This window comes from Solanum stenotomum, chromosome 7 (genome assembly GCF_019186545.1).
Source record: "Solanum stenotomum isolate F172 chromosome 7, ASM1918654v1, whole genome shotgun sequence".
Lineage (NCBI taxonomy): Eukaryota > Viridiplantae > Streptophyta > Magnoliopsida > Solanales > Solanaceae > Solanum > Solanum stenotomum.
The window spans coordinates 57,435,677-57,462,136 of NC_064288.1; the positions used below are offsets into that span (position 1 = coordinate 57,435,677).

Sequence of the window (26,460 nt, forward strand, 5' to 3'; positions counted from 1 at the left end):
GTTTGGTCATAGATTTTAAAGTTGTGATTTTTGAATTTTGAATATTGATTTTATTTTGAAAAAAATTAAACTTTGTGGTCAAATAAATATTTTAATTGATAAAATTAATTTTTATGGCTAAACAAATATTTAAGGATAATTTTTAAAATGTGATTCTTAATTTATGATCAAACGCCAAATTTCATGGTCAAACAAATATTTAAAGATTTTTATTTTAAAATATGATTCATAATTTATGATCATGCGTGAAATTTTGTGGTCAAACAAATATTTAATGACAATTTTTTAAAATGTGATTCATAATTTATGGTCAAACGCTAACTAATTAAGAAAAAACAATAAGGAGTTACCCAGATTTGTTTCATTTATGTGACACATTTTTTTAATACTATGTCTAAAAAAAGAAAATTTTGTGTATCTCAATTTATATGACACATTTTTCTTTTTTGTCTATCTAAAGAAGAATAAAAAATCCTTAGTTGACAAATATTTAATAACATTATCAATATTTTACCTATATTGTGTTTTACTAGTTTGGCAAAAAATCTACTAAAATGTACACTTTTTTAAGATTAGTTTTAAAATATTTCAAAGTCTTTTCATATTTCTTAAATTTCATATACATCTTAAAATAGAGGGAGTATTGTATTTCTATTAGAAAAATTATTTAATTTTAACATATTTTCCCTTAATAACATGACTTATTAAACTCCAGTACTTGATATAAAATTAGTTCATACTTTTGCATTTAAGGTGGGGCATAATGGTCAATAATGTAGTTTGGATATTATTAGGTAACTTCTTCTCATACATTCTAGTCTTTATAAATAGAGTTATCTGGTATGTATTTTTAGTAAAAAATAACAAGTATCTCATAAAAATAATATAGCAAGTCACAAATCATCAAAAAATATTTAATTTAGATACATATAATTATCAATCGTTCAATCCACAAAAAATTAAAAAGGAAGAAAAATTAATTTAAACAATAACAATAACATACTCAGCATGAGCGATAAGTGGATTACGAAAAAAGTAAAATGTACACAGATTTTATCTCTATCTGATATGAGATAAAAACTTTGATGGATCGTAACTTTTCTAAATATAGGTTAGATAAAGATTTGAATAAATCATGTTTAATTATTTTACGTTAAGTATGTGGACTTTGTAAAAGTGATTATTTAGCTTTGAAACTATGTAAATTAAATTTATATAAGAATTTGTCATGAAGTGATTTGGTAAAAAAACACGAGAGATGACTTATGTAGGGCCCCAATAAATGCATGGACAAATTATAATCTTGCATGAAAAATTCGTGAATTTTATTCATCTTTTTGTCATTAATCAAAGTTGAAAAATTTGTCGTTATATTTATTTATTGAGAGAAAGAAATTAAACAAAACTTGTCGTCACCACATGACAAGTTGGATTTAGTTATTACTCCTCCGCTAATTTTTATTTATCCACTATAAAAGATCTGAAATGTTAAAACTAATTTATTATATTTAATTTTTTTGATTATTAAATATGATTCTTTTTAATTGTTGGAAAAAAATAATGTAATGAAATTATTTTTATTATTATTTGTTAAGAAACGTGTCAAGTCGAACATGAACAGAAAGAATAATAAAAAATTAATGCTTTGAAATTAGTACACACGGGTGTTTAACTTGTTAATTTTTGTTTCCTCAAGGACTTAAAAATAATTAATTGTAAAGTTACAGGAAGGTGAGTTGTAGTTTCTCAAGTTTACAAAAAGTGCAAGTTGGTCCCCTAATTTTTTTTAATTATTTTTATACTATATGAAGTTTGAGTGAGCCAAATCTGGTATGCTAAGTGTACTTTTATTCCAACTGAATTAATTATTAATTTTGTTGTATAGTTTATTAAACATCTTTTATGGACAAAACAACATAATTGGTCAGTCTTTTCAAATTGTATACTTTTGATTCGTAATATATATCTTAAATATGATTATTTTTTATTATTATAGTATCAATTTGATTGTAGGGTTATCAACATTGAAATTAATGTTGGAGTCTTAGAGGGGTGTTAATTTTCAATAGGGAAGATTCATTCATAGATGGAAAAAATCTAGATTATTGGTAGCGTTGTATAATTCAATTTCGATAGTAATATTTCATTTCAATTGAATAATGTAGGACAATGTAAGTGGTCAAGGATTCGTAATTCATATCAGGAGAGGAGTATTTAGATTAGATCTCAATATGAATATCAAACATCAGACAAGATATGCTACATCATAACTCAAATCACGTTTGAAGGAATTTTTTTTAAAAACTTTTGTATTTTAATCTTCGGAAAAATATATGCGTGTTTATATATTTCCTCATAGCTTATAGATGTATTAGTTATGTGTGTTTCTACTTTCTAAATTGCAAACCAAACACCATATTAATTTCGTATATGATTAACCTACGTCATAACCAACTAAGTGACTAACCAGATGTAGTATTACTTATACAAAATCTTAACACATGTATAACTCACTCCCAAACTAGCTATCAAACGGCCCTGATTAATTTAATGACAACTTTATCTCATGTTTTAGAAAAGAAATAAAAAATAAAATAAATTTTCATAATTAAATTAAATAAGACTAAATCCAAGAAAAGATATGGTTGGATGAGACTTGTCTATTCAAACATAATCACAACTGTTTTGCTTTAATTAGCCGCCTCTCTGTATAAGATTAAGACCTCTCTTTTGATTGGCCTCTTAATTAGCTGTAGTCTGTTTGGCCATAGATTTCCCAAATAATATTTGGGAAAAAAATTGGTAAATAGTGTTTGTCCATATAATTTGTCATTATTTGATAAATATTTTTGGCAAATATCCCAAATTTTCAAATACTAGTTTTTTCTAATATTTGGGCCAAATCTCATTATTTGGGATCTTTTGAAAATTGAAATTTACCCCAAACTTTTATCTTTTACAAAAACACCCTCTATAGTAGTTGTTTGTGTTGTATTACATATTTTTTCACGTGAACACCAAAGTAGTGATGAAATATTCAGTGAATATTAAATGATGATATGGTTGTTGATGAAAATGATGAACAATCGGCTCAGGGTAACAAAATCATATGCTTTGTCGATTTCACGATGTATGAAATGATGTTTGTTGCACTCACTCTAAACTACCACATTGCTCTAGTGTCATGGACACTATTTGTTATTGTTGCAACGAAGATTCAATTGACTTGTAATACAAACTTATAGTTAGTTTTGATAGTTTTTAAAACTTATGGGTAAAATCATATTTTTCTAAAAAAGTGAAATATATTTCCCAAATACTATGGCCAAACACATGGTGAAATTTCACCAAAATTATCACCCAAATAATATTTGCCAAGAATATCTAGAAATCTATGGCCAAATACTAGCATAGTCTTTACTTTTAACACAAATTAATGTTATTTTATGATGAACTTTTATTAAACAAAAAGATTCAATTCAACCATTCATTAATTTTGTAAACAACTATATATATATATATATATATATATTTTATTTTTAATTTGGAAAATACTATAAAATTAATATATATTTTATGTATGTTATTAACTTAGAGTTTGTTTGAATTGGTTTATTTTTAGTATTTTTAAGTTAAAATAATTTTTGAGTATTTTTTCGTTTTTGACTAAAATTAAAAAAGTATTTTTAGATATTTATTTTTAAGCCAAAACAATAAAAATAATTCAAAAATCATAAATTAGAATTAATAATTTATATGCTTACTACTTATAAATTATAAGCTATTAACATGATGTTGTATTGGTGTTTGTTTCTTTCTTTTTTAAAAATAAAATAATTTGTGACGGCCTGATAGTAATTTTGGTCTCTCAATTATTAGAAACTTTTAATCCTTGTGATAACTCATTAAATATCTTTCATATTGATTTAGGTTCACACTCTGCTCCATAAATTGGAAAGGTCGTATATCAATGTTCTCAAGGTAGAAAGTTGTACTTTTCTTAGTCAGAATATGAGTTTGGGCTTCAATTCAAGCATATGAATTGATCAATCGAACGAGAAAACACTTTCTTCTTTCGCTTTCTCTTCACTCTTACTTTTGTGGACACATTTTATATCTTCGATAACTTGAAAATGAATATACTTAAAAATTATTTTATTTATTTATTTTGTAAGTGGACAAAAAATCTTAATTCCTTCGTAAAATGTTTGGTATGTAGAGGGACCACAAACCCAAATTGCAAAATTAATACTGTTTGAAAGTAACAATGGATAGACTTTAGTGGCACAAGCTGCAAATTACATACTTAAAATAATAGTGCACGTGATTGTCTTATCAAAGTCAATCCACGTGCTTTGCTCACTTCTATCGATAAACATCTTTTTGTATTATTTTTATTTTACTATATACTTTTTGGATTGTGTTTGGTGCACAATGTTTCAATTTGTTCATATTTTGGTTGATCAAAATAATTAAGGGGTCGTTTGGTAGAGTGTATTAGAAAAAATAACGCATGCATTAGCAGTGTGTATTACTAGTACCTTGTTTGGTACTCTTTTCCAACCTATGTATAACTAATGCTTGCTTAGTTATACACTCTATTGTGTATTAAGGTGTGTATTGCTAATACCATGGATTTCTAGGTATTAGCAATGCAATGGTTTTAATGCATGCATTAGATTAACTAATGACAAAACTACCCTCTAATAATAATAATAATAATAATTATTATTATTATAATTATAATTATAATAATTATTATTATAATAACAATTATAATAATAATATAATTATTATAATAATAATTATTATAATAATAATTATAATTATAATTATAATAATAACAATATAATAATAATTATTATTATAATAATAATTATTATTATAATAATAATTATTATTATAATAATTATAATAATTATTATTATAATAAAAATTATAATAATTATAATAATAATAATAATAATAATAATAATAATTATTATTATTATTATTATTATTATTGTAAAAGAATGTGGGGGTATTTTTGTAAACAAATATTTTTTTAATAATCTTTATACAAGGTTTGCTATTTCCAATCCATCAAACCAAACAATGTATAAGAAATAATGCAAGCATAACTAATGCAAGCATTACTAATGCTTGCATTACTAATGCATGCATTACTAATACATCATATTCAGCATTATTCTTATACACTCTATCAAACGACCCCTAAATGTTTTGAAATGAATAAAATGGTTTGTGTAAGGGAGAAGAGTTTAATATACCCATCAACTTTGTCGTTTAGAGTTGTTATATCCTTTATTATGAAAATGACTCATATATACCTCTATTGTTATATAAATGACTCACATATATATATTCTTCCATTACAAAAGGAGCTCACATATACCCTTCATCTAACGAAAGTGAAAAAATTAGTTATAGAAGTTAAAGGGTATATTAGGAGTATGAAATATAAGTTATAGAAGTAATATTTCAAGTTTATCTATTTTCAAGGTAGAGTTAGGTAGGTTCGAGTCTTCTTCGACGTAATATTACACTAAATATTTATATATTATTTCAATTATTTTTCACGTATATATAATAGATATAATTCTTTATATTTGAATCTCCTTACTGAAAATCTTAACTCAACCATTGTCCACCCCCAAGGTGGCGAGGGCAGAAATTTCGCCAAGAAACTTTGAAAGGGTGAATTTTTTTAGTTAAGAGGGTGCACAATTTATTTATTTTTACTGATAAATGGGTGCATTCAAATTTAAAATTTACATATCTTCTAACTACATCATACGAAAACTCAAATTATAAAACTATCAATGGTATAAATCAAAATTGACAGATGAAAAAATCAAGAAAAAACAATGTTAGCTACTCCGTTGAATACACTCCCTCTACTCGTTGAATACCATTTTTAAAAAAAAAAATAAATAAAAAAAAAATAGAAGATTTTGTTAAAATGAAACAGGAAGAAATCGAACCAAGGACCTTAGGCACTTAAATGAGCACACTTACAGCGGGACCACAAACCTTTATTGTGTTTAAAAGCGTTCATTTATTTGTATATCCACATAATAAAAAATATTTTATCTATATACATAATCTAATTTTTTGGTGAAGGGTGTCAGGCTGACCACCCTTCGCCGGCTGCAGCTCCGCCCCTTGACCCATATTCCTCCCGCCTGCTGTTGTCGAATCCCCACTCCCAACCTTATCCCATTTATGTAGTGTTTTGTTAAATTACATAAAAGTATTCTTGAATAATTTTTTATTTAGCAAACACTAAAAAATAAATAAGAAAGTCACTTGTTTATCAGTAAAATATTTACTAAAAAGTATTTTTCAAGAATTTATTCTTCGTAAAGGAAGGAGAAACAAGGGAGAAAATTACAAAATCGAAAAATCGATCCTCACCAACAAAATAAAAATAAAATAGTACTAACTGAGCTACTAAGATTTTTGTTACCTTTAGCTTTTCCTCCTTTCTTATTTATGGCTAATTGAGGTTTAATCATATGAATATACATAATAAAAGTTGATTACTAAAATATTTTTTTCAGTCACGCGTATCTATCTCTAGATATATATACCCCACAGTGTTAGGGGTATTTAAGTAATTTTAAAATAAATCTTTAGGCCATATATAATATTTCACTTCCCTCATACAAATATTCAAATAATTATAATCTTTTACCCATAAGTTTGTGCAAGATTAATAACTTATTTACTTGAAATTAAGCACATTTTTTATTTATTATGGTGCAATAAAATTATATTTCAATTTTTTTTTTTTGAATTTAGACCGAAGAAGCAATGTCACTCTTCATCATATTGATTGTAATATTTTTACATCCATTTTCTAGACGATCGTGAAAAAAAAAGTTAAGATATTCAAAATACTTATATAGACTATTTATAAAATACCGTCTCAATTTCTTTTACTGCAATGCACTGCCCTTTTGTTTGTTTGAAGACATAGTCATTGTTCTCTTTGTCTCAATCTATGTGATGTAATTTGATTTGATACGGAGTGAGTTTAAGAAAGAACAAAAAACTTCTGAAACTTATGATATGAAATAATTTAAATAAGTAGTAAATGTTGCATGACTATAAAACATTTCACTAAGCTTAAAATGAATTTTTAAAAGTTATATCATTACTAAATATAGAAATTTATCATTCTTTTTTATACTGATGAATTTTTTTTAAAATAAATCATAAAAATTGAAACAGAGAAAGTAACATATTTACATCTAATCCAGTCACGTAGTGGTAAATCATGTTTAATTTGGTCATCACTCTTAAAAAAATATTTGATTCAATATATTATATTGTATTTATTCAGATTAATCGTGCTTTAAAATAAACATCGACTACTGTTAACTGTTACGTGATAAGAATCACATTTGTTGTCTAAATTTGGATGCTGCTTTATTTTAATTTTTTGTTAGTCAACTTGAGTATATAGAATAAGGTAAAAATAATATGAACAAAATTCAAAGGATACCATACATAAAACTATAAAAGTAGAGTAAAAAGTTGTGTCTATTGAAAAAAACAAGAGTCAAATGACAACCAAATTAAGTTTAAAAAGACTAAAATGGATCTGTATTTTTAGAAAACAAATCAACAGTCAATATTGGAAATTAATATATTTTAAGTAAATTTGAATCAAAAGTTAAATGATTACGAACCAAATTGAATAGGAATAAAAAAATAAATGGGCGGAAAGGTGTCTACATTCTTTTTATCACGTTTTATAATTCTACTACTTTTTATTTAATATGTGTACATGTATACGTTATTTTTGGAAAGAAAAAAAAGTATATAGTCAGGTTCATTTTAATTGTCGCACTTATTAAACATAGTTGGTTCAGATAATTATTATTTTGAAAAATTAAAATAAATTAATTAATAATTTTTTATTGTACTCAGTAAATATAGAGATAGATTAATATGATGAATATAATAATAATATTCACATAAAAATCAAATAATAAATTTCAATAATTTAGTTAAATTATTTTTAAAAAATATGACAAGTAAAATAATTAAATAATAATAGTACAAATGAGAGAAAAAGCTTAGTTCACATTGGTTGACATGTTGTAATAATTTTTGGATTTAATGGAAAAATTGTCAAATAAAGTTTATATCTGCAGCCAAAAAAAGATTCGTAAACAACTAAAGTTTGTCCCCCAAAAAAGAAAGAAATTTAATAAATAGATATGTTGACATAAGCTAATTAAATAAAAAAAAATCATATTTCTGCCTCCAAAAATGGAATTAACCTGTAATGCACGAATTCAGATTTAGCTAAACACAAGTATAAATATTAGATATCGGGTGGAAAATAAAAAATGCAATAAAAAATTAGCATGATAAATATATAATATATCGAGCCTTACGTCATCACTCTACTATTTTCATATTCATCTTATCGAACCATTGACTATAAAACAAAAAGATATATCACTTAAAGGCATTTTGGACTTTAAACATAGAGGTTATATTTGGTGATTTATTGGTAAATCTAGTCTATAAATGCAAAAGTTGAAATATTCAAAATATTTGCAACATTAGGCCTCATTGCTTGACTTAGCTATAATTTTTTTTATTAGTTACTCTTTCTCCAAGTTATATGTAAGAATTGACTTCTAAGAGTATTGTATTACTACTACCACGTGAGGTAGTTGGATCGATAGTTAGGAAGTAAGTTATTCATATATCGTGATCAGTATAATAATAGTATGTTCGATGATATTTTAGTTGTAATGTATAAATTTCTGTATATTAATTAAATACGATATTGATTACTAATTTACTATTTCGCATAACGAATACATATATGAATTGTAAGAAAATTTATGTATTATTTTATGCACGCTAAAAGATGAAATAACTTAACTTTACATAATTAATTTATATATTATCAATACTTATATAACTCTAAGTCTCTAACCAGCAACCAATCGATGTAACCATACCACTTGTTCTCTGTGTCATTACACAAATGTCTTGATTCTACTCTTCTTTTGTCATTTTATTGATTCACTAATGGCAACTAAGAAAAAGAAATCCAATTGGATTCACTAATGGCAACTAATCTTGAATGGTAATTGTGGATCAATCAATACATTAAAAAATGGTAATGTTGACAAGGAAAATAGACTTTGCATTTAATACAGCCATAAATATTAATATGAGGTACAAAAATTGTCTAAATTATATAAGAAGATAAATTGGCATATCCACTATTGATAATATGAGGGTTTATATGTGGTGAATAAATAGTTGAAATTGACTCCATTCTAATATAATAATATAATATAATGAAACGGACTTTAAGTCTAACTCGACTTGATTCTGATGCGATAATAAAATAAAATAAAATTTAGGACTATTCATTTTCAAAAGTTAGCTCGTGAGGTGATGATTATCCAAAATATTATAAGAAGACAAAATGTCACATCTATCTACCACCGATCTAGAATATTAACATCTTTTGCAACACTCACAACTGAAGCGTGAAAAACGTTATATGGTGGCCCACATTGGATAATTAACAATTGGAATACCATAATAAGAAAATTGATCTTGAGATCAACTCAATCTTAAAAATTAGTTTAAGAGTCGATATTTGCCTTAAAATTAAATAAGAGGACAAAATTATAATTGTCACGTTATAGTCACCATTGACGTGGGATACTAACAACTCCTACACACTCACAATCGGAGCATGAATAACATAACATGATGATCCAGGTTGGGTAATTAAACAATTGGAATGAACTTGATCATTTTGATATCGTGATAAGAAAATTAGTTTAATCTCAAAAATAAACTCTCAGACGTGAATCGACCAAAACTAGACAAAATTCCGTATCCACTACATGATGTGATATCATACTAACAAAAAGTAGATATATGCAATGTTTTAAGGTGTATTTAAGATTGTGAAGTTTAAGACCTTAGTCCATGATAATGATACCTCTAACAGTGTTTAAAAGTGGCAAAATAAATCAAATTTTATAAAGTTGAAAAATAATTGGATGTCCACTATGCTCTTTAATTTATAATTTGAGTGAAGCGCTCGAAATAAAAGAGGACCCACCTGTTTTTTTTAAAAAAAATGTCTGCTATTCAATTCCATGAAGCGTCCTAAAATTCAATAATAATTGGTCAAAATCTAATTATATCCACATCAAAATAAAATAAAATAAAATAAAATAAAGATTCCTTTTTTGAGTAAATATAAGTTTCCAGCTGTATTGGGTATAATTTGATAATATTTCTCTTATTTGTCCAACTCAACTGTTGTATAATTCCCTTTCAATATTATCCTTTTTTTTAATAACACTAATAATAATTTTTTAGTCCACTAGTGTTTTCATCAGTGTCATGTTAATACTTGATAATCTTTCGACATTTTCATCTTAACAGTATATTGTGTTATATTGTATTGTTTTGTTCAATGTTATGAATAGATTATATTATTTTTTATCGTTACATTATACACCCACGATTTGAAGAATAAACATACGAGAAAAATACGTTTAAGGGGTGGAGTATGTTATAAAAAAGTACAATAAAATAGAATTAATTATTAGATAATAAACTTGCCAAAATGTTGGTAACAATAATTACTCTTTAAAAAGTAATTATGTAATCATGACAAATCAAACATTATATAAAATGAGGTTTTTCGTCATGTAATAACGATAAATTTAACAAGCGATATATAAAAATTTAACCACCGATCAAACCAAGCCGTAAATTTCATTTCCTAATTCCTATACTTTATGACGTACCCTTATTTACTTATTTATATATGTATTTATTTATTTATTTATTATTCTCATTTCTTTACATTTTGTAGTTTTTTTATTTATTTATTTATTTTCTTATAGTTTATGACGTACCATTATTTATTTATTTATTATTCTCATTTCTTTACATTTTGTAGTTTTTTTCTTTATTTATTTCTTTTCTTACGTAATGTTATAATCAGGTACGAAATTAGAAGAGTGGTAGAACGTTCATCCGAACTTCCTTTAACGAAAAATCATAGACGATGAACTACGTTGGTGACTTCGCTACTATTAGTTACAGCTATTAACAGCTATTACGTTTTTTTATTTTGTCCAACGAAATTTAAATAAAATAAAAATACTAAGAGAAGGTTGACTAATATTCGTAAATTTAGTGTAGCAACAAAAAATGCTGCACTTTTTGGTAAGGCTTTGAATTAATTAGTCAAAGTCAACATTTTAGGCTATTGTTTTTATATAAAATATATATATAGCACACGTGTGGGTAGCATACATACATCTTTTTAAAATTTTTAGTATTTTATTGATCGACATGCAGTATATTTCTTATAAAAAATAAGGCGTATTCACATTGTATATATATTTTTTGGTTAAATTATATAAATCTCATAGTTTTAATATGAAATTACAATCTATCCCTAATAAATTTCTAATTACATTAATCCCTTAAAAATTAAAAAAACTGGATACAATAATTGAAGCTCGGATACATTAATATGTAGCTTGGATACATTAAATATTGTCTTGGATATATTAGTATGTAGCTCAGATACATTAAAAACTAGCTCGGATACATAATATTAGCTAGAATACATTAAATACTGGCTCGGATACATTAAAAACTAGCTCGGATACATTAAATACTGGCTCGAATACATTAATATGCAACTCGGATACATTAAAGAAATAAGAGATTTTGGAGATTTTTAAAAGTAATAGGGAATAATGGAAATAAGTGAAATAAAAAGTGTGTATTTATGTAATTTGTCTTCTTTTGTTTTTTATCTTTTAAAAGAAAATTAAGTGCATGCATGTGATTAGTGGTCTTCACAACTATAATTAAACTATTTAAAAAATCGCATTAGTGTTTGTTCGTCACTTAATCTATATCGTAATCAGGATTTTACAATATGAAATATGATCCATGTATATCCATTGCTTTACATCTAGAGAGTTGTGAATATGCTCATGGTCCTTAAATGTTACGCTTCTGATCAAATAGTGTAATCGATGATAAAAGAATGTTTGAATTCGGGCGTGATGGAGTTGTTAATGAATAAAATGGAATCCCTCATTGAATCAAAACGAGATTGCTTGACTCCTTATAAGTCTTGGACAATTCTAGCTCTTCTCTTTAACTTAACTTTTAGACGGTGAGTTAGAACTTAGGCTGTCGAATTGACATTAGATCCAAAGAGACAATATTACTATTGGTAGGAAATATAAATATTACATTTGCGTCCAATCAACAAAAAAACTTAGTGTAATTCCACAAGTGGAGTCTGAGGAGGATAAAAACGTATACAACCTTACCCCTACCTTTATGGGGTAGAAAAATTATTTTTAATTGAGACAACCTTTCCTTTTTATTCGGATTTGGGACCAACAATGTAAATGATCGAGTTATCTCACATATATATATATATTGTTGAAAAAAGGAGCAACCCTTAAATCCTAATAATACCTTTTAGATCCGTACAAACTTAGATTCAAAAACGAATAGTATAACCAATGAGTTATTAGACTTCTACATAATAAAATAAAATGAATGTCAACCTTCTCCATTTTTTCTTTATATGTGACCTAAAAAATGTATCTAACACTATATATCACCAGCACATTTTTTCTAGTGGAGGTACGTGTGACCCCAATTAGTCTCAAATTATATCATGTCATCATTGATTAAGTTACAAATGTTTCAAAACTATTGTGCTAGTGTTTTCTAACTTTTGGGAAAATAAAACTGTACGACATCAAAATTTTGTAGGACTCTACGAGATAAGTTCTATTTCAGTTAGACATCTCGAGCATTCTCTAAATTCATAGAATATTAATAAAGAAATTTAATTCAAATTATCCTAGTTCGAGAAATGCGTCATTAACGGCCCTCGAATCACAGAGAAATATTAGGAGAGATGAATCAAGAAAGGAAATCATATTGTTTTATCAATAATATCTTGTTTCTTAAAATTTTATTTATAGTTGATTTATTATCCATATATTTAAATTTTGTTACAAACAAAAATATCGATAAAAGGTAGTATGATTTTCTCTATTTCAGCAGAAATATAAGACTTTGGGAACTCCAAATTTGAGACGCAATTAGACAAAAATAAGGTAAAGTTTGTGGTCAAAATCAGTTAAGATTCAACTTCTAGCTAAGTTCAGCACAAATAAATAGGTGCTTAAAGATTCTCATAATTATGTGATGGGAAATAATTAGAAGATAAAATTAGGTCATTTCTCTTTGAATTAATTAAAGCAAAGAAACAATTGTCTTATCAAAATTAAACCCTTTCAAAGAATATATGTATACAGGGTTTTTTTATTTCTCAAACCACAGTGGTTCATGAGGTGTCATTTAAGTTTTATTATAAGAGTTTAATTTCTACAGTATCGACGAGTCAGTCGTATAGGAACGAGTCAGTCGTATAGGACTTGCTTAGTGTAATTTATATTTTCAGTATGGTTTGCAAGGTATTACATTGTGAGGAGTTTACCCAATGTGTATAAAGTGTTCATCACAGAGTGTTCACCCGAAAGTTGAGCTATGACAGAGATTTGTAACGGATATGGATTATATGGGTTCCAAAAAAAATACGTATAACTTAAATCTAACCATATATATGTGCCTGCCAACATCATGTTATCCTTTTGCAAAATATATTTGAATCGTAAAATTATTGGAAGTCACAAAGTTTCATATTAACCAAAGCAAAATCGGATTTTATCTCTGAACAAATTGTTTTTATATATATATAATAATATATAGATGTGATTGACGTTTAATTTAGGTCAAAAAGTTCTCTATTTAATTAATGGATACAAAGACAAGAAAAAATTACGTGTAATAGGTCATCTTGCTGAAATGACACAATACATTATTTATTACTGAATTATGGTTAACGTTGAAAACAATGGCTATATAATCTTTAAAGTAAAGACTGGCGTCTACCTTTAAATAATAATTAAATGAGATTGGCATTTCTCATTCTTATTTTATTTTAAATCTTTTGACTTTTATGTTCGATACAGTATCACAAGTGATCAGTAGATGTAAATCGAAAAAGTATTTGAAAAAGATGATCGAACAAGATTTAAGACATTTATAGTTTACTGAAGATATGATTCTAGATATAAAATAATATGAATATCAAGAATTAGAGTAGAATCCTAGTAGATAAGATAATCACAATATTTTTTATTTTTTTTGGTTTCCCACCCGATGTTTGAAGCCTATATTGGATCTCCAACAATATCCAGGTCGCGCACTACAAGGCACAATCGAGGGTGGCGGTCCCAACAAGATTTTGTCTATACCCAGGGTTCGAACCTGAGACATTTGGTTAATGGTGAAACACTCTCATAAATGCAGCACAACCCATATTGGTGATAATCACAATATCTAGTTTCTCTTATTAGTGGTATATATTAAATCCCCCCTCCCCCTATCTTGCTTTCTTATACTTCTTTTATCTTGCTTCGATTGTCATATTATTTGTGGATGCTATCGGTATTCTATATCGCGCACTATATATACATATTCTCTTTTCCTTCTTATTTTGTGATGATGTACTTGAGACGAACGCTATCAAAAACAATATTTATATCTATTAGGGATAAGGTTGTATACATACTACCATTTCCAAAACTTTCTTGAGGAATTTCACCAGGTATATTGTTGTTGTTGTCGATGTCTCAAAAATAACATTTGGAAAATGTGAGGTGTACGTACGCAAACCTTACTCCTACTTTTGTGAGTTAAGTAAATTGTTTTCAATAGACCATCGACTTCTTAGAACATCGTTTGAAAAAAATGTAATAGTAAATAAGCAGTAATAAAATATAATAGAAATCAAAGATAATTACCAACAATAAAAATACTAGAGATAATTATAATATGTAAAAAAGGTCGTAATAAAAAAAAATATGTCGACTATTTACTTTAATTACATTTTTTTTTTTAATGTATCACGTTGCTATATTCATCCCCTCTCCAAGTCATATTCCACTAAACCATAATTTTAGAACTCCATTAATCATGATTAATCATTACAAATACTTTGTAAAATTTTGTTTGAAAAAGTAGTAGTCGTAAAAAAGTAGCTAAAATTGCACGAATTGTTTTTTTCTTCTTGTTAATTAATTATAGTGGAATTTTGCAACTTGTACCATAAAGTAGATTAAGTTTCTCTGTTTCAACTAACTTCAATTTTCAATTGTAATGTTCACATTTAATTGATAGTACTTTCTCCGATCAAAATTAGTTGTCATGTTTCGTCTCTATTTGATTTTTTTTAAAAAAATTAAATGAAATAATTATAATAATTTAATATTTTAAAATTATAATTAAGATTATATATATGAAACTGAAAGTTATGTCACAAATCTTTTTATATCAATATACTGATAAAGTATATTTTAAAATATTGATCTAAATTCACATAATTCAACTATCGATACACCAAGCTCTTAGTTTATGTGTTTTATATTGTAATATCTTATTAACACTTGATTCGTATAAATTTGCACTAATTAACAAATCGACTATGGGTTATAAGAAGACTTCTTCCGATAAACCAAAATATTATTATCATGAAATATGACTATTTTTTTTAAAAAAATATATGGACGAAAGTGACAAGTAAATGATATTTAATTTCTATCTATTATTTAGGGTGCAAACCACAAGACAAACATAATATTATAGAGAATTCGAATCGTGGTTCACCGTCCAAAATAAAAATCGAAGATGAAAAGGAAAAATTAAGAACATTATTATTGCCATAATGTATGTCATGATTTCATCAATAAAATTGGATACTATTAATCTCATGAATCTTGAAATAGTCTCCAAAGTTAATGTCGTAATCACTTTGAAATAGTCTCATTAGGTAAATTTTTGTATATCTTGTTACTGTTAATTTATATACTTATCAAAGGGATTTTAATAAAATGTCACATTATTTCACATATATATGTTACCTAATCTTGTTGACAAGGTTAATGATTTTTTTTTTACAATGACTTAATTCCCTTTTAATTTGTTTAAGTATTAGTTAGTGACATAAAATGCTTTATAATAATTATTAATAATTAGATAACAATATTATTAATTATTTATGTGGTTATCGTTTTTGTTAATAACATTTCATAGCTTAGTTAGCACGTTTTGACATTGTGAAACTACATTTAATCAAACTGTACGTTGAATTCGTCGTTCAATTATTATCTTTATTTTAGGATTATATAACCGATTCAAACTTGTTGAGACAGAAGTGTACGTAGTTGTATATATTTATACTTTATATACGACTTATACGCGGTGGATCCAGAATTTATATTTTGTACTTCCGAGTATAGACTTCTACCGCCACATTAATTATTTGATATTTAGATTAAAGTTACTGAATTCGAATAAACGCAGTTGTTACACTCTTAACCGGCCCCTACCTTAACTGGAGGTGCATTAGTTTTTTTTTTCTTCTTACCTTATTTACCTTTTGAAATGGTCAACAAATAGAAAATTAGCTCTATGATATAACCTTCTTAAAATTTATATTGGAAGTTTTAATATATACATAATATAAAAGACAGATAATATGTAGCTTAAAGTTTAAGTTTATTAAGTAATGCTAGTGAAATACTCACTAGAGTGACACTTTTCTTAATTAATTGATAAGAATGTTGAATAAATCAACTTATATTTTTAAAATGTTACTAGGTAAATCCTGCTAAGCTTTCATAATTAAAAATAATAATTTATTATTTTGGTGATTAAATTTTTTTACTAAACCCAGCAAATTCAACTATGGGATTTAATGGTTTTGGCTGAACAATTCAATGTGTAGACACATTCCAAGTGAATAGTACCTAATTTATCCAAAAAAAACAAAAACAAATGTTTCTGACCCGATATTTAATATACTCTTTGAGCCCCGACTAATTTGGAATCACTCTGTGTAAGGTCTATTAAAGGAAGAAATGCTCAACAAAAACATACCGAGTGAAATTTTATAAAATGGGGTTTGGGAAGGGTAGAGTGTACGTAGACCTTATCACTACCTCGTGGAGGTAGAGAGGTTGTTTCTGAAAGACCCCTCGGCTCAAGTGTGTCAAATCCAAGTAAAAAAAAAAAAAGAAAACAATGAAGAACGCATAACAATTAAATAAGAAAAACATGCAATAACAGTAGCAAAGGAGGAAATGCTCACTAACAAAAAAAAATTTCCTTCTAGAGGCTTGAACTCGAGACCCTTGATTAAATGTCCTAACCATCCGTCATAGTCCTTGATAGTACATATCAAACTTCTCTTAACCGTATTATTTCAAATTAATTTGAAAGAGAGTTATACATACAAACAATGAAAATTCAATAATAAGAGTCTAATCTTCTCGCTTAAGAATATGCGATACCTCCAGAATGAAGAACGCTCTTTGTGTTGAAAATGTCTATCTGCCTTCCTCTTTAGCTCATCGATTTGGTAGACGGTTGCAGTAGCTTGCACAAGGATGATAATTCTGCTGAAGGTCAACTTCCAAAAGAGAAACTAACCAATCATCTTCCAATGACCTTTACTAATAAATAAAAATTAATATATCTTTAATTTGTTATTATTGATAACTTAAAAGAGTAAATTTGATTTCACCTGCTTTACTCAATCACCTCATCCATATATGGAAAGTCTTACAGGGGAAGTTTATGACTGATTCCAGTGACCTCATTTATCAACTTTGTGTAATGGTGATATTTGTGCTAGCTTGTTCACACTTCGACTAATCAATGGGGCACCTGCTACTTCTCATTAGTACAAAAGTATCGGATAACTCGGTCCACCAAAGCATTTCAAGCAACTAGCATCAAATAACAAGATTCAAAAAATCAACAGGGCACCTGCTACTTCTCACTAGTACAAAAATATCCGATAACTCAGTCCACCAAAGCATTTCAAGCAACATACTTTCAAGCACAAACTAGCACCAAATAAAAAGATTCAAAAAACTAAATGAATCAATCTAATTACATACTCATTGTAAGCTCACAAGTGCAATACAGGGGGATATGATGTATGCAGACCTCATCCCTACCTTTGTGGGATAGAAAAACTGTTTCCGATACACAAATCCAGCATCTCATAATGATATTAGGAATGACGAATTCAAAGAATATGAACACTTGAAAGCATTTTGTTCTTTGTCAAATTATGTTACTGTACAACAAAACTCAGAGCATGTACTTTGTCTAGGGAAGTTTTTGGGCACATCCACAACCAAATAATTTAGTGAGCTCGACATTAATCAGCTGCATACATAGTTGTTATATACGATTTTATTTAATCGAATGATGATACAATACTATGGTACAACAGACAACAATAAAGAGTTCTTATATCAAGTTAGAGATAGCTATCTCAAGATTGAATCTGGATCATCTTCATCGTCAAGATCCAAGTCATTTGATATTCGGAACTTCTTTCCATCTCGTGGTCCTGTTCTTCCCTTCTTTGGTTTACCCCTACAGTAGTCGTTGCATGAGGCTTATTCATAAACATCGTGGAAGCATTAAGCAAAAGATCAAATATAAAGAAGTTGCAAGTATATTTTGAGAATTCCATCCTCAATCCAAGTATCTTAGCAAATAGTAGGCTTAAACGTTAAAACAAATCCAATAAATGCAAGATATCTCTTCATAAAAAGTAGAACATACTGTCCGTTATTTGCAAAACCTCCGCCCCTCAAGCGACCTTGAGTAGGATCTGGTCTTCCATCTGCGGAAAAAAACAAAAATAGATGATCAAAAGCTTCTATAATAACAATTCAATATCTGTTATAATCTATATGATTTGTCTAAGTTTGGTTTGGTGACGTGACATTCCCCAGAAACAGCTTGAGTTTAGTTCCCTGCCCGAAAAGAAACCTGCAAGAGCTTTATGTTATAAAGTGTGTAGAACAAAAAAGACTAACCTTCACGTCCAAGTCCAAGCTCTTCCGCCTAAACATAAATGAATTTAACAGCCGCATCAGGCATCTATTAAGATCAAACGGTGTGCTACATTTTAAGTATATACACTCTGCCAATGTATCAAATCAGTTGAAATTATAGATAGTGCAAGGTGATTCAACATAAAAATGACAAGATAGAATCAGATCTATGAATTTGCAAATACATGCATGAAACTTCAACTTCATATTGGACTTTCAACCATTTCTTTCCTAAATCTACGTGTGCGCAAAAACGTTGAAAGTGAAGGAAGCTTCTATTTGATAAGTGAAAAATTAATTTAGTTCTGAGACATCAGAACAGAAAAATAGGTGTTGGGATAACCCACAGGTAGTTCAAATTGTTCAAGGTAAGTGGTGCGGAAGTGGTATTGCAATTAAATCAATAACAACGATTAGACCCTGGAACTGTAAAAACAGTAATTACTACTGAAGGCATATGTTAGTATCCATCAATAAACAATCATCAAATTCTGTTGATCCAAGAGGAATGCCCCTATATGGAGTTGTCTGAATTCCCACTTAACCATTCATGCAGTAGTATGGAGAAGATTAAAAATCTGGTGAACATTTCGGTTTCAAATTAAAGAAATTACAATCCAAATTCAAAATAAATGAACTCTGTTTGGTTTAACCTTTTAGAGTTTCCTTTTCAGAAGCAACTTCAGGCGTTAAGTATTGCTTAAGCGAAAAAATGCGAGACTTGAAGAAATTTAATTGAAATAAGGGTTAATTTTAGGTCTAATTGTAAAACAATTGCAAGAGAGACTTGCATCTTCTTCCTGCTGCTGCTACTCGAAGTTGCTGTTCTTCTTCTCCTCCAATACTAATGGAGGCTTGCACATCATCTTCTTGTTGCTGCTAGTTCTAGTATCTATTATTTAATTTTTCATTTCAGAATTGAAAGATTTGCTTAATATGTTATTTCCATCGAGTTCTTGTTATTTACAACAACAAAAAATACCCAGTGTAATCCCACAAGTGGGGTTTGGGGAGGGTGGTGTGTACGCAACCTTACCTCTACCTTGTGAATGTACAAAAGTTATTTATATGGTTATTTATTGGTGAAAATTAATGTTTTTATTTTTTTCTATTAAATTGAGCTTCAGTTGAAAAAAGCGTGCACTTCACTTCACGCTTCTCGCTTCGGTGAAGCAACCCTCGATGCTTTTTTTTTCTTTCCGCCTCTCTCTATCCAAAACACTGCATAATTCTCATAAACACAACTTATTTGAACCCATCACAGGGATTTGGATTGCAAGAACAACTACCATTTCCTAGTCCTTCTCTGGGAACCCTATTTCGGCCTTTAAAGCAAAATTTTCTTGCTTCGCCTCTGCGTATTTTGAAGTATCAATACTTCAAAAATTATTCATAACATAGCTAATGGGATCAATATTATTATCATCATCCCAACAGTGCTCAAATTATCGAACCTAAAGCTTATCTTAAAGGCATGGTTTAAAGAACTTGTAAACAAAATCATAATATCCCAATGTAGTTGTCAAAAAAGTCGCGTTTAGGGGGAGATTATTCTCTTGATAGTTTTTATACTTTCTTTTATATTAGTTTTCTCATATATAGGTCATTTGGCCAAACCATATTAAATTTATCATGCATATGATATGAGATTCAGCAGATATTCTTTGACTTTTCTTTTTAGGGGGTAGGGGACAGAATGGTTTGCAGGACCAGTTAATGCCAAACGCTTAAGTATAAGCAGTGCAAAACACGGTTTGAAGACTAATGTTTATCAAATTGCAACAACATAAACATCATCAGTAAAGAACTTAGCAAATATCAGAAATTCCAAGAACAGGTAAGCTCTAAAGAACTCAAATACATACCGCTGGTGAAGTGACTGAAGACAATGAGAATAACCTATCTTCAAGCTGGAATTTTCTTGACCTTTTGAGGCTGCCAGATGACATAAAAGTGAAATTCTTACGAGTAAATCATTGGGAAACGTATTATGACTAGATAGTGAAACAAACAATCACTTCTGGAAAAGGAAACAACCTTCTAATTCATGAAAGCAAAGTCAAATACTGGTCACTAGTACAATTAAATCAGCCCAAATATTTCAGTAATATGAACCTAAATAATGCACCAACATTATTCATAAAATTCAATTACAGCATAGATATGGATCAAAAAATTTAATTTAAAAATATTCACCGAGCATTTTTAACATATTGGTCAGGTCATTGAATGTTTATTCATTCAGGATAGTGCTTGTGGTGTTCCATGTATGAAAGTAGCTTAAGGGTTATCAGATTCTAAAATCGGCTTCCAAATGCTAGTGCATTGGATGTCATCGACCATATCCCTAACTGGTGACTCGTTAAGCTTACTGAACAATTACTCAGATCTCCAAAACTTTTGCTTTCTGTTTGCAGGACATTTCATCAAATTTGCACACTCTTTAATGGACAAACTCCGGGAAGAGTTACTGTAGACAGAAACTTTAAATTTGTCTAGAGATATGCTTTTATTTTCTTATATAGTATCTAGAGATATGGATTGTAACTCAAGAGGATAGTAAAGTCTCATGGAACCCGTATATTACTTTAATTCATGTGAATTTTTTTTGTAACGTCAGATGCAGTGATTGGCCTTTTTCACCTAGCCAACAATTTCTGGCTTTTGTGAGTTTTGTGAGAGTACATCTACTTCCTGATCTATCTTAACCGAATCCCATACAGTTCAGAACCTCAACACTGATTTCACTATCTCAATACCAGGCGGAAACTAAGTAGTTATTGAAAAACGACAATTAGCACAAAAACACTAATAATGCTGATTCATAGAACGAAGCTTTAATGACCAATTCCATCAACTATCATAACCTTAATGGTTATTGCTAAACCTTAATAACCATCATTGTGCCTAAGCATGCCATGATCATGTTTCAGTGAAAAAAATGAGATGCTTTGCAACAAAAAGTAATCATCTACATTAACCATCAATTCTATTTTCCAACTACAAAAACACAAGCAGATAAATACTGGAAAGGTGTGTACTTTGAATTCTTATTCGATGTTGATAGAAATCCTTCAAAGCCTTTTAGCGCGTTCCCAAAAGTGCCCGATTCTTGCAAATAACTCGTCTCTAGCTCATAAACCTACATCAATCCAATACCCATATTTGAACAACAAAATAGAATAATGTGAAAAACCAACAACATCTCACAAGACATAAGTTGTAAATACTCAAAATTACAGCAAAAACTTATTACCACAACATATCAAACTAATAATACAATATTTTTAAAAATCAGTAAATCAGCACGAAATATACTACTCCCTCTGTTTCAATTTTTGTCTGGCTTTCACTCAACACGTAGTTTAAGAAAGTAAAAATCAGTAAAGCAGCACGAAATATACTACTCCCTCAATTTCAATTTGTTTGTGTGGTTTTCACTCAACATGGAATTTAAAAAAATAAACCAAACTTTTCAATCTTTTGGACTTGTTGTGGTCACCAAAATATACCTTAAATCTCGTGGTTTTAAACATATCACATATAAAGCTAAAATTAAAAGCTCGCAAAAATAGGAAAAAAACATTCTTTTTTAAAATGAACTAAAAATAAAGTAAGACAAACAAATTGAATCAGAGAGAATAATATCCAACTAAGGAGCATCTACAACAAACTTCATAATCAAAATAATAGAAGAATTCAACAAAGATAGAATCTTTTTACTTGTTTTTCAACATTTCGTAATTCGTCTTGAAGCTTTTCTCTTTTGTTCAACAGGGATGCAAGAACAACCTTAGGATTTGAACCTCTGTGCCCTAATGAAAAATTTTCCAAATTAAAAAAAAAAAAATCCCAAAGTTTGATAAGAAAAATTGAAATTAGGGTTTGAAGGGGTTACCATGGAGCTCCATTTTCCCGGCAATTAATTTTTTGAAGATAAAGCTGTAATTTTTATAAAATTCAGCAGCCACAACGATGAGTTTTATCAGTGAGATTGATGAGTGTTAGCTTTTGGACAAAATAAAATGTATTTTATCTTTAAACATTAACTACAAAATTGAAAAAATGATTTAAATGAAATGGGCTTTAGAGAAAATCACTTTTTGAGTAATTGGGCTGATTCAATATTTATGAACAAGAAAAGAAGGCTTTGATGTCCAAAAAGTTTCTATTTGGGCCGAGTGGTATTTGATAAGATGAAAGAGTGTGTTCGGTACGAAAGAAGATATTCTTTACAAAAATAAGTGATTTTTCTTTTGATGATGATCGTGTTTGAGATAGTTTTTGTATATCTTAATTAATTTCACGGGATATTTGTCATCTTTCACTAGCAATATCTACTAGATAGCTTTGTCCACCAACAGCGACATATCCAAATTTTTCATTCAGGGTGTTCGGAAAAAAATAAAAGTATAAACGTGTGAATAAGCCAACAAAACGAAATTTATAAGAAGTAGTAGTATATAGTTTATAGATACAAAAAGTTAGTTCCTTTATAAGAGACCTTTGAGCACGTTTGGATTTTTTTGGGTTTAAATCTACTCTTTTAACACATTTTTTGTTTTTAAAAAACAAAAAAACATGAAAGATTGGGCTTGAAACTAAATGGACAGAAGTGAAAAAATAAAAAATGTTGACAATAGGATTCAAATTTTGGACGTCAATTTAAAAGGAGATCTACCACTGCCGATCCAATCCTACCTAAGCCAAGGAATTTGAAAGGCTAGGGCGGGCCGACCCTTCATTTAGTAGGGCCTGAAAATGTTCAACCCAACCCAACCCTAGAAGGGACGAGGGCTAGGGCGGGCTAGCCCTTCTTTCTAAATTTTTTTTAATTTTTTTTCTTTTCAAACTTATAATGCTATAACATCAAGAAAATGAAAAAAATTTCAAATCAATTATGACAAACAATGATATTGTTTCAATAACACTAGCAAAAACTCTAGTGTAATTAACATGTATCTCACATACCAGATACGCGAGGGATATAAGAGAGTGACAAGCAAGATGGGAGGGAGGCGAGGGTGCGAGATTTGATCTACTTGGATAGAGTGTATCTAGAATAAATTAACCTAATTTTGAGTCCATATATTCCGAGATACATGTATCTAGACATATCAAAATCTGGTAAGATTTATAATATTACAAAATAACGTATATTTAAGTAATTAGATTATATACTTGTGAGATTATTATAAATTAGCCTTAAATAAAAAGTTTTGTCTCATAGGCCAGCCTAACCCTCAAGGGCCAAGGGCTTATATGGGTCGGGCTTATAAGCCCTAGTTTTAAATGGGTTTGAAAAATCATATCCCAACCCTACCCCAATAGCGAGTTGGGTTGGGTTGGGTCGTCCCCATGGGCTTAGTCCGTTTTGACTGCTCTATCTACCACTATGCTACAACTTGCTTCTTGTTCTTGAATGAGTTCAAAATTAATATATATATATAAATTTACCTTATATATATCGTGTAATTTTTAATGATGAAATTTACGTGGATCCATCCTGACCACCAAGACTAGGACAAATAAAAATTAGATATGTTGGAGTGTGGGAGAACACAATCAATGTGGAATTACCAGGAAAACTTGTTTCTTTACTCCTATTAACGAAATTATTTTCCAAAATTTCTATTAACGAAATCATTTTCTTCAATTTCACAAAACTATTATTTTTTTTGAGAAAATATTTTTCAAAATATTTAAAGCGATAGACTTTAGCTAGCAAATTGAATTTTAATTTGAGCAAGAATTTTAGCTAGTAATAGTTTGGGCGTACACGCGTCGAGCCAATGAGTCATGCTGCATTAGATTGTTGTACGTAGTGCCTATACACTTGTACACTATCGTTTATTTTTCCTTCGGTGGCTGCTTTTGATTCTACTTCAAACAATTCTCTTTCTATAGTCTCTCTCTCTAGGTCGCTGCTGATCGCTTTAACCATGTCTTTCAAAATCAGAGGGGTAAGTTTTTTTTTTTTTTTTTTTTTTTTTTGTAATTTGATTTGTTTGATAGATCTGATTTTGCTTTGCATGGTTGAATTACTTATCTGTTTGTTTCTGAATTTTTGCTTTATAGTACAAAATTTGCTTAATTTGATTGAGGGAAATCTGAGTTTTCCATTGTTGTGAAGTTATATCGAACTGATTCATATACTTGCTGTGCTGGCTGATCTGTTTTGAGTCATGAATCCCCGAGCATTATTGCTCGGAAATTCGAGTTGAAACAAAATTAGTGGTGGTAATGCTTGAATAGAGAGCACCAAGTTTGAGGCTTTATCACAAATAATTTGAAGTTGAGAAAATTACTTGAGCCCAGCCCGAGGGTCTATTGGAAACAACATCTCTACCCACCCTCCCTAGACCATGCTTGTGGAATTATACCGAGTATGTTATTGTTGTAGTTTTGAAGTTGAGAAATCATTGAGGATTTAAGTTTTGAATAGGTTGAGCAAACTTGTTTTGTTTGAGGTTTTTGCCTTTTATCTTGGTGGGTTTGGGAGCGGTGGTGATTAGAGATCTATTTAGTCACGAGGAGTTGGAGTTGGTGTTGGAAGTCCATATTTCATAATGGAAACCAGTTGATGACCGTGGTGTCCGGGACATCTCCACGGGATACCTTCTACCTACCACCACCAACAAGTACTAGGTAACTCTGTCCACCAAGGCTAGGACAGATGGGACCTAGTGTTTTTTTTTTATTTGAACCTGAGACGTGTTGGCTCTCAACCACTTCATTGACCTTTGGGTGCGATTCTTCCATATTTAGAGACTTCATTCTTTGATTTTCTTCATTTGACTTCTGAAGGAATTTGATGAAACGAAATTCAGTCAAGGGCTAATATGCTATATATCTATGTTTCATCATTCTAACCATACAAACTACTTGTACAAATTTTGTTCTATTATTATACCTGTGGTTCTTCTTTAGAGCAAATTTATTGAACATTTGTTGTGCTACTAGACAAATGCATCCTCTGGCATGGGGGTTGCTGATCAAAGCAAAGCTACTTATATGGAACTGCAAAGGAAGAAGGTGCATCGATATGTGATATTTATGATCGATGAGAAGAAAAATGAGGTTGTGGTTGAGAAAACTGGAGGTCCAGCTGAGAGCTATGATGATTTCACTGCAGCTCTTCCTGAGAACGACTGCCGATATGCAGTATACGATTATGACTTCGTGACACCTGACAACTGCCAAAAGAGCAAAATTTTCTTCTTTGCCTGGTAAGTTATAATTTCATCCAGAACTTGCATAACTGGATTTTCATCAAAGAGACGTGTCCCGCCTTATATTGTAGATGTTTAAGACTCTTTTCATGATTTCATATGCTTATACAGTTCTCTGTGAATGTTGCTGCACTATTCAGCAGTCTAGAATAGGGATTCCAATTTTCAAAAGAAAACATGGGGGGGGGGGG

At 29.1% G+C, this 26,460-nt stretch overlaps 4 protein-coding genes across 5 annotated transcripts in view; 3 read left to right on the forward strand and 1 right to left on the reverse strand.

Annotated features, from left to right (window-relative positions):
- LOC125871526 (cryptochrome-1) overlaps positions 1–26,460 on the forward strand; it is a 258,924-nt gene that overhangs the window by 224,567 nt on the left and 7,897 nt on the right. The gene's annotated exons all lie outside the window — the stretch shown is intronic.
- LOC125871545 (germin-like protein subfamily 1 member 7) overlaps positions 1–26,460 on the forward strand; it is a 171,061-nt gene that overhangs the window by 82,447 nt on the left and 62,154 nt on the right. The window lies entirely within an intron of this gene.
- Positions 18,323–23,066, reverse strand: LOC125871550 (uncharacterized). Its single transcript, XM_049552176.1, has 7 exons — positions 22,936–23,066; positions 22,761–22,852; positions 22,079–22,179; positions 20,903–20,972; positions 19,020–19,047; positions 18,763–18,823; positions 18,323–18,570 (listed from the first exon to the last, which is right to left on the reverse strand). The coding sequence occupies exons 1-7, from the start codon at positions 22,946–22,948 to the stop codon at positions 18,462–18,464; spliced, it is 474 nt and encodes a 157-aa protein (XP_049408133.1). The 5' UTR covers positions 22,949–23,066; the 3' UTR covers positions 18,323–18,461.
- Positions 24,828–26,460, forward strand: part of LOC125871551 (actin-depolymerizing factor-like) — a 3,494-nt gene continuing 1,861 nt past the window's right edge. Inside the window, exons 1-2 of the mRNA XM_049552177.1 lie at positions 24,828–25,000; positions 26,001–26,266. Coding sequence (XP_049408134.1) covers positions 24,980–25,000; positions 26,001–26,266 — 287 coding nt within the window. The 5' untranslated portion in view covers positions 24,828–24,979. The remainder of the gene's footprint in view (positions 25,001–26,000; positions 26,267–26,460) is intronic.

What these genes read in the sequence shown, in the direction of transcription:
- LOC125871550 (XM_049552176.1), bottom strand. An exon ending in TACGAAATGTTGAAAAACAA is followed by an intron (nt 22,180 to 22,760) that starts GTAAAAAGATTC and finishes GGATTGATGTAG; the next exon opens with GTTTATGAGCTAGAGACGAG. An exon ending in GCTTGGACTTGGACGTGAAG is followed by an intron (nt 18,824 to 19,019) that starts GTTAGTCTTTTT and finishes TTTTTTCCGCAG; the next exon opens with ATGGAAGACCAGATCCTACT.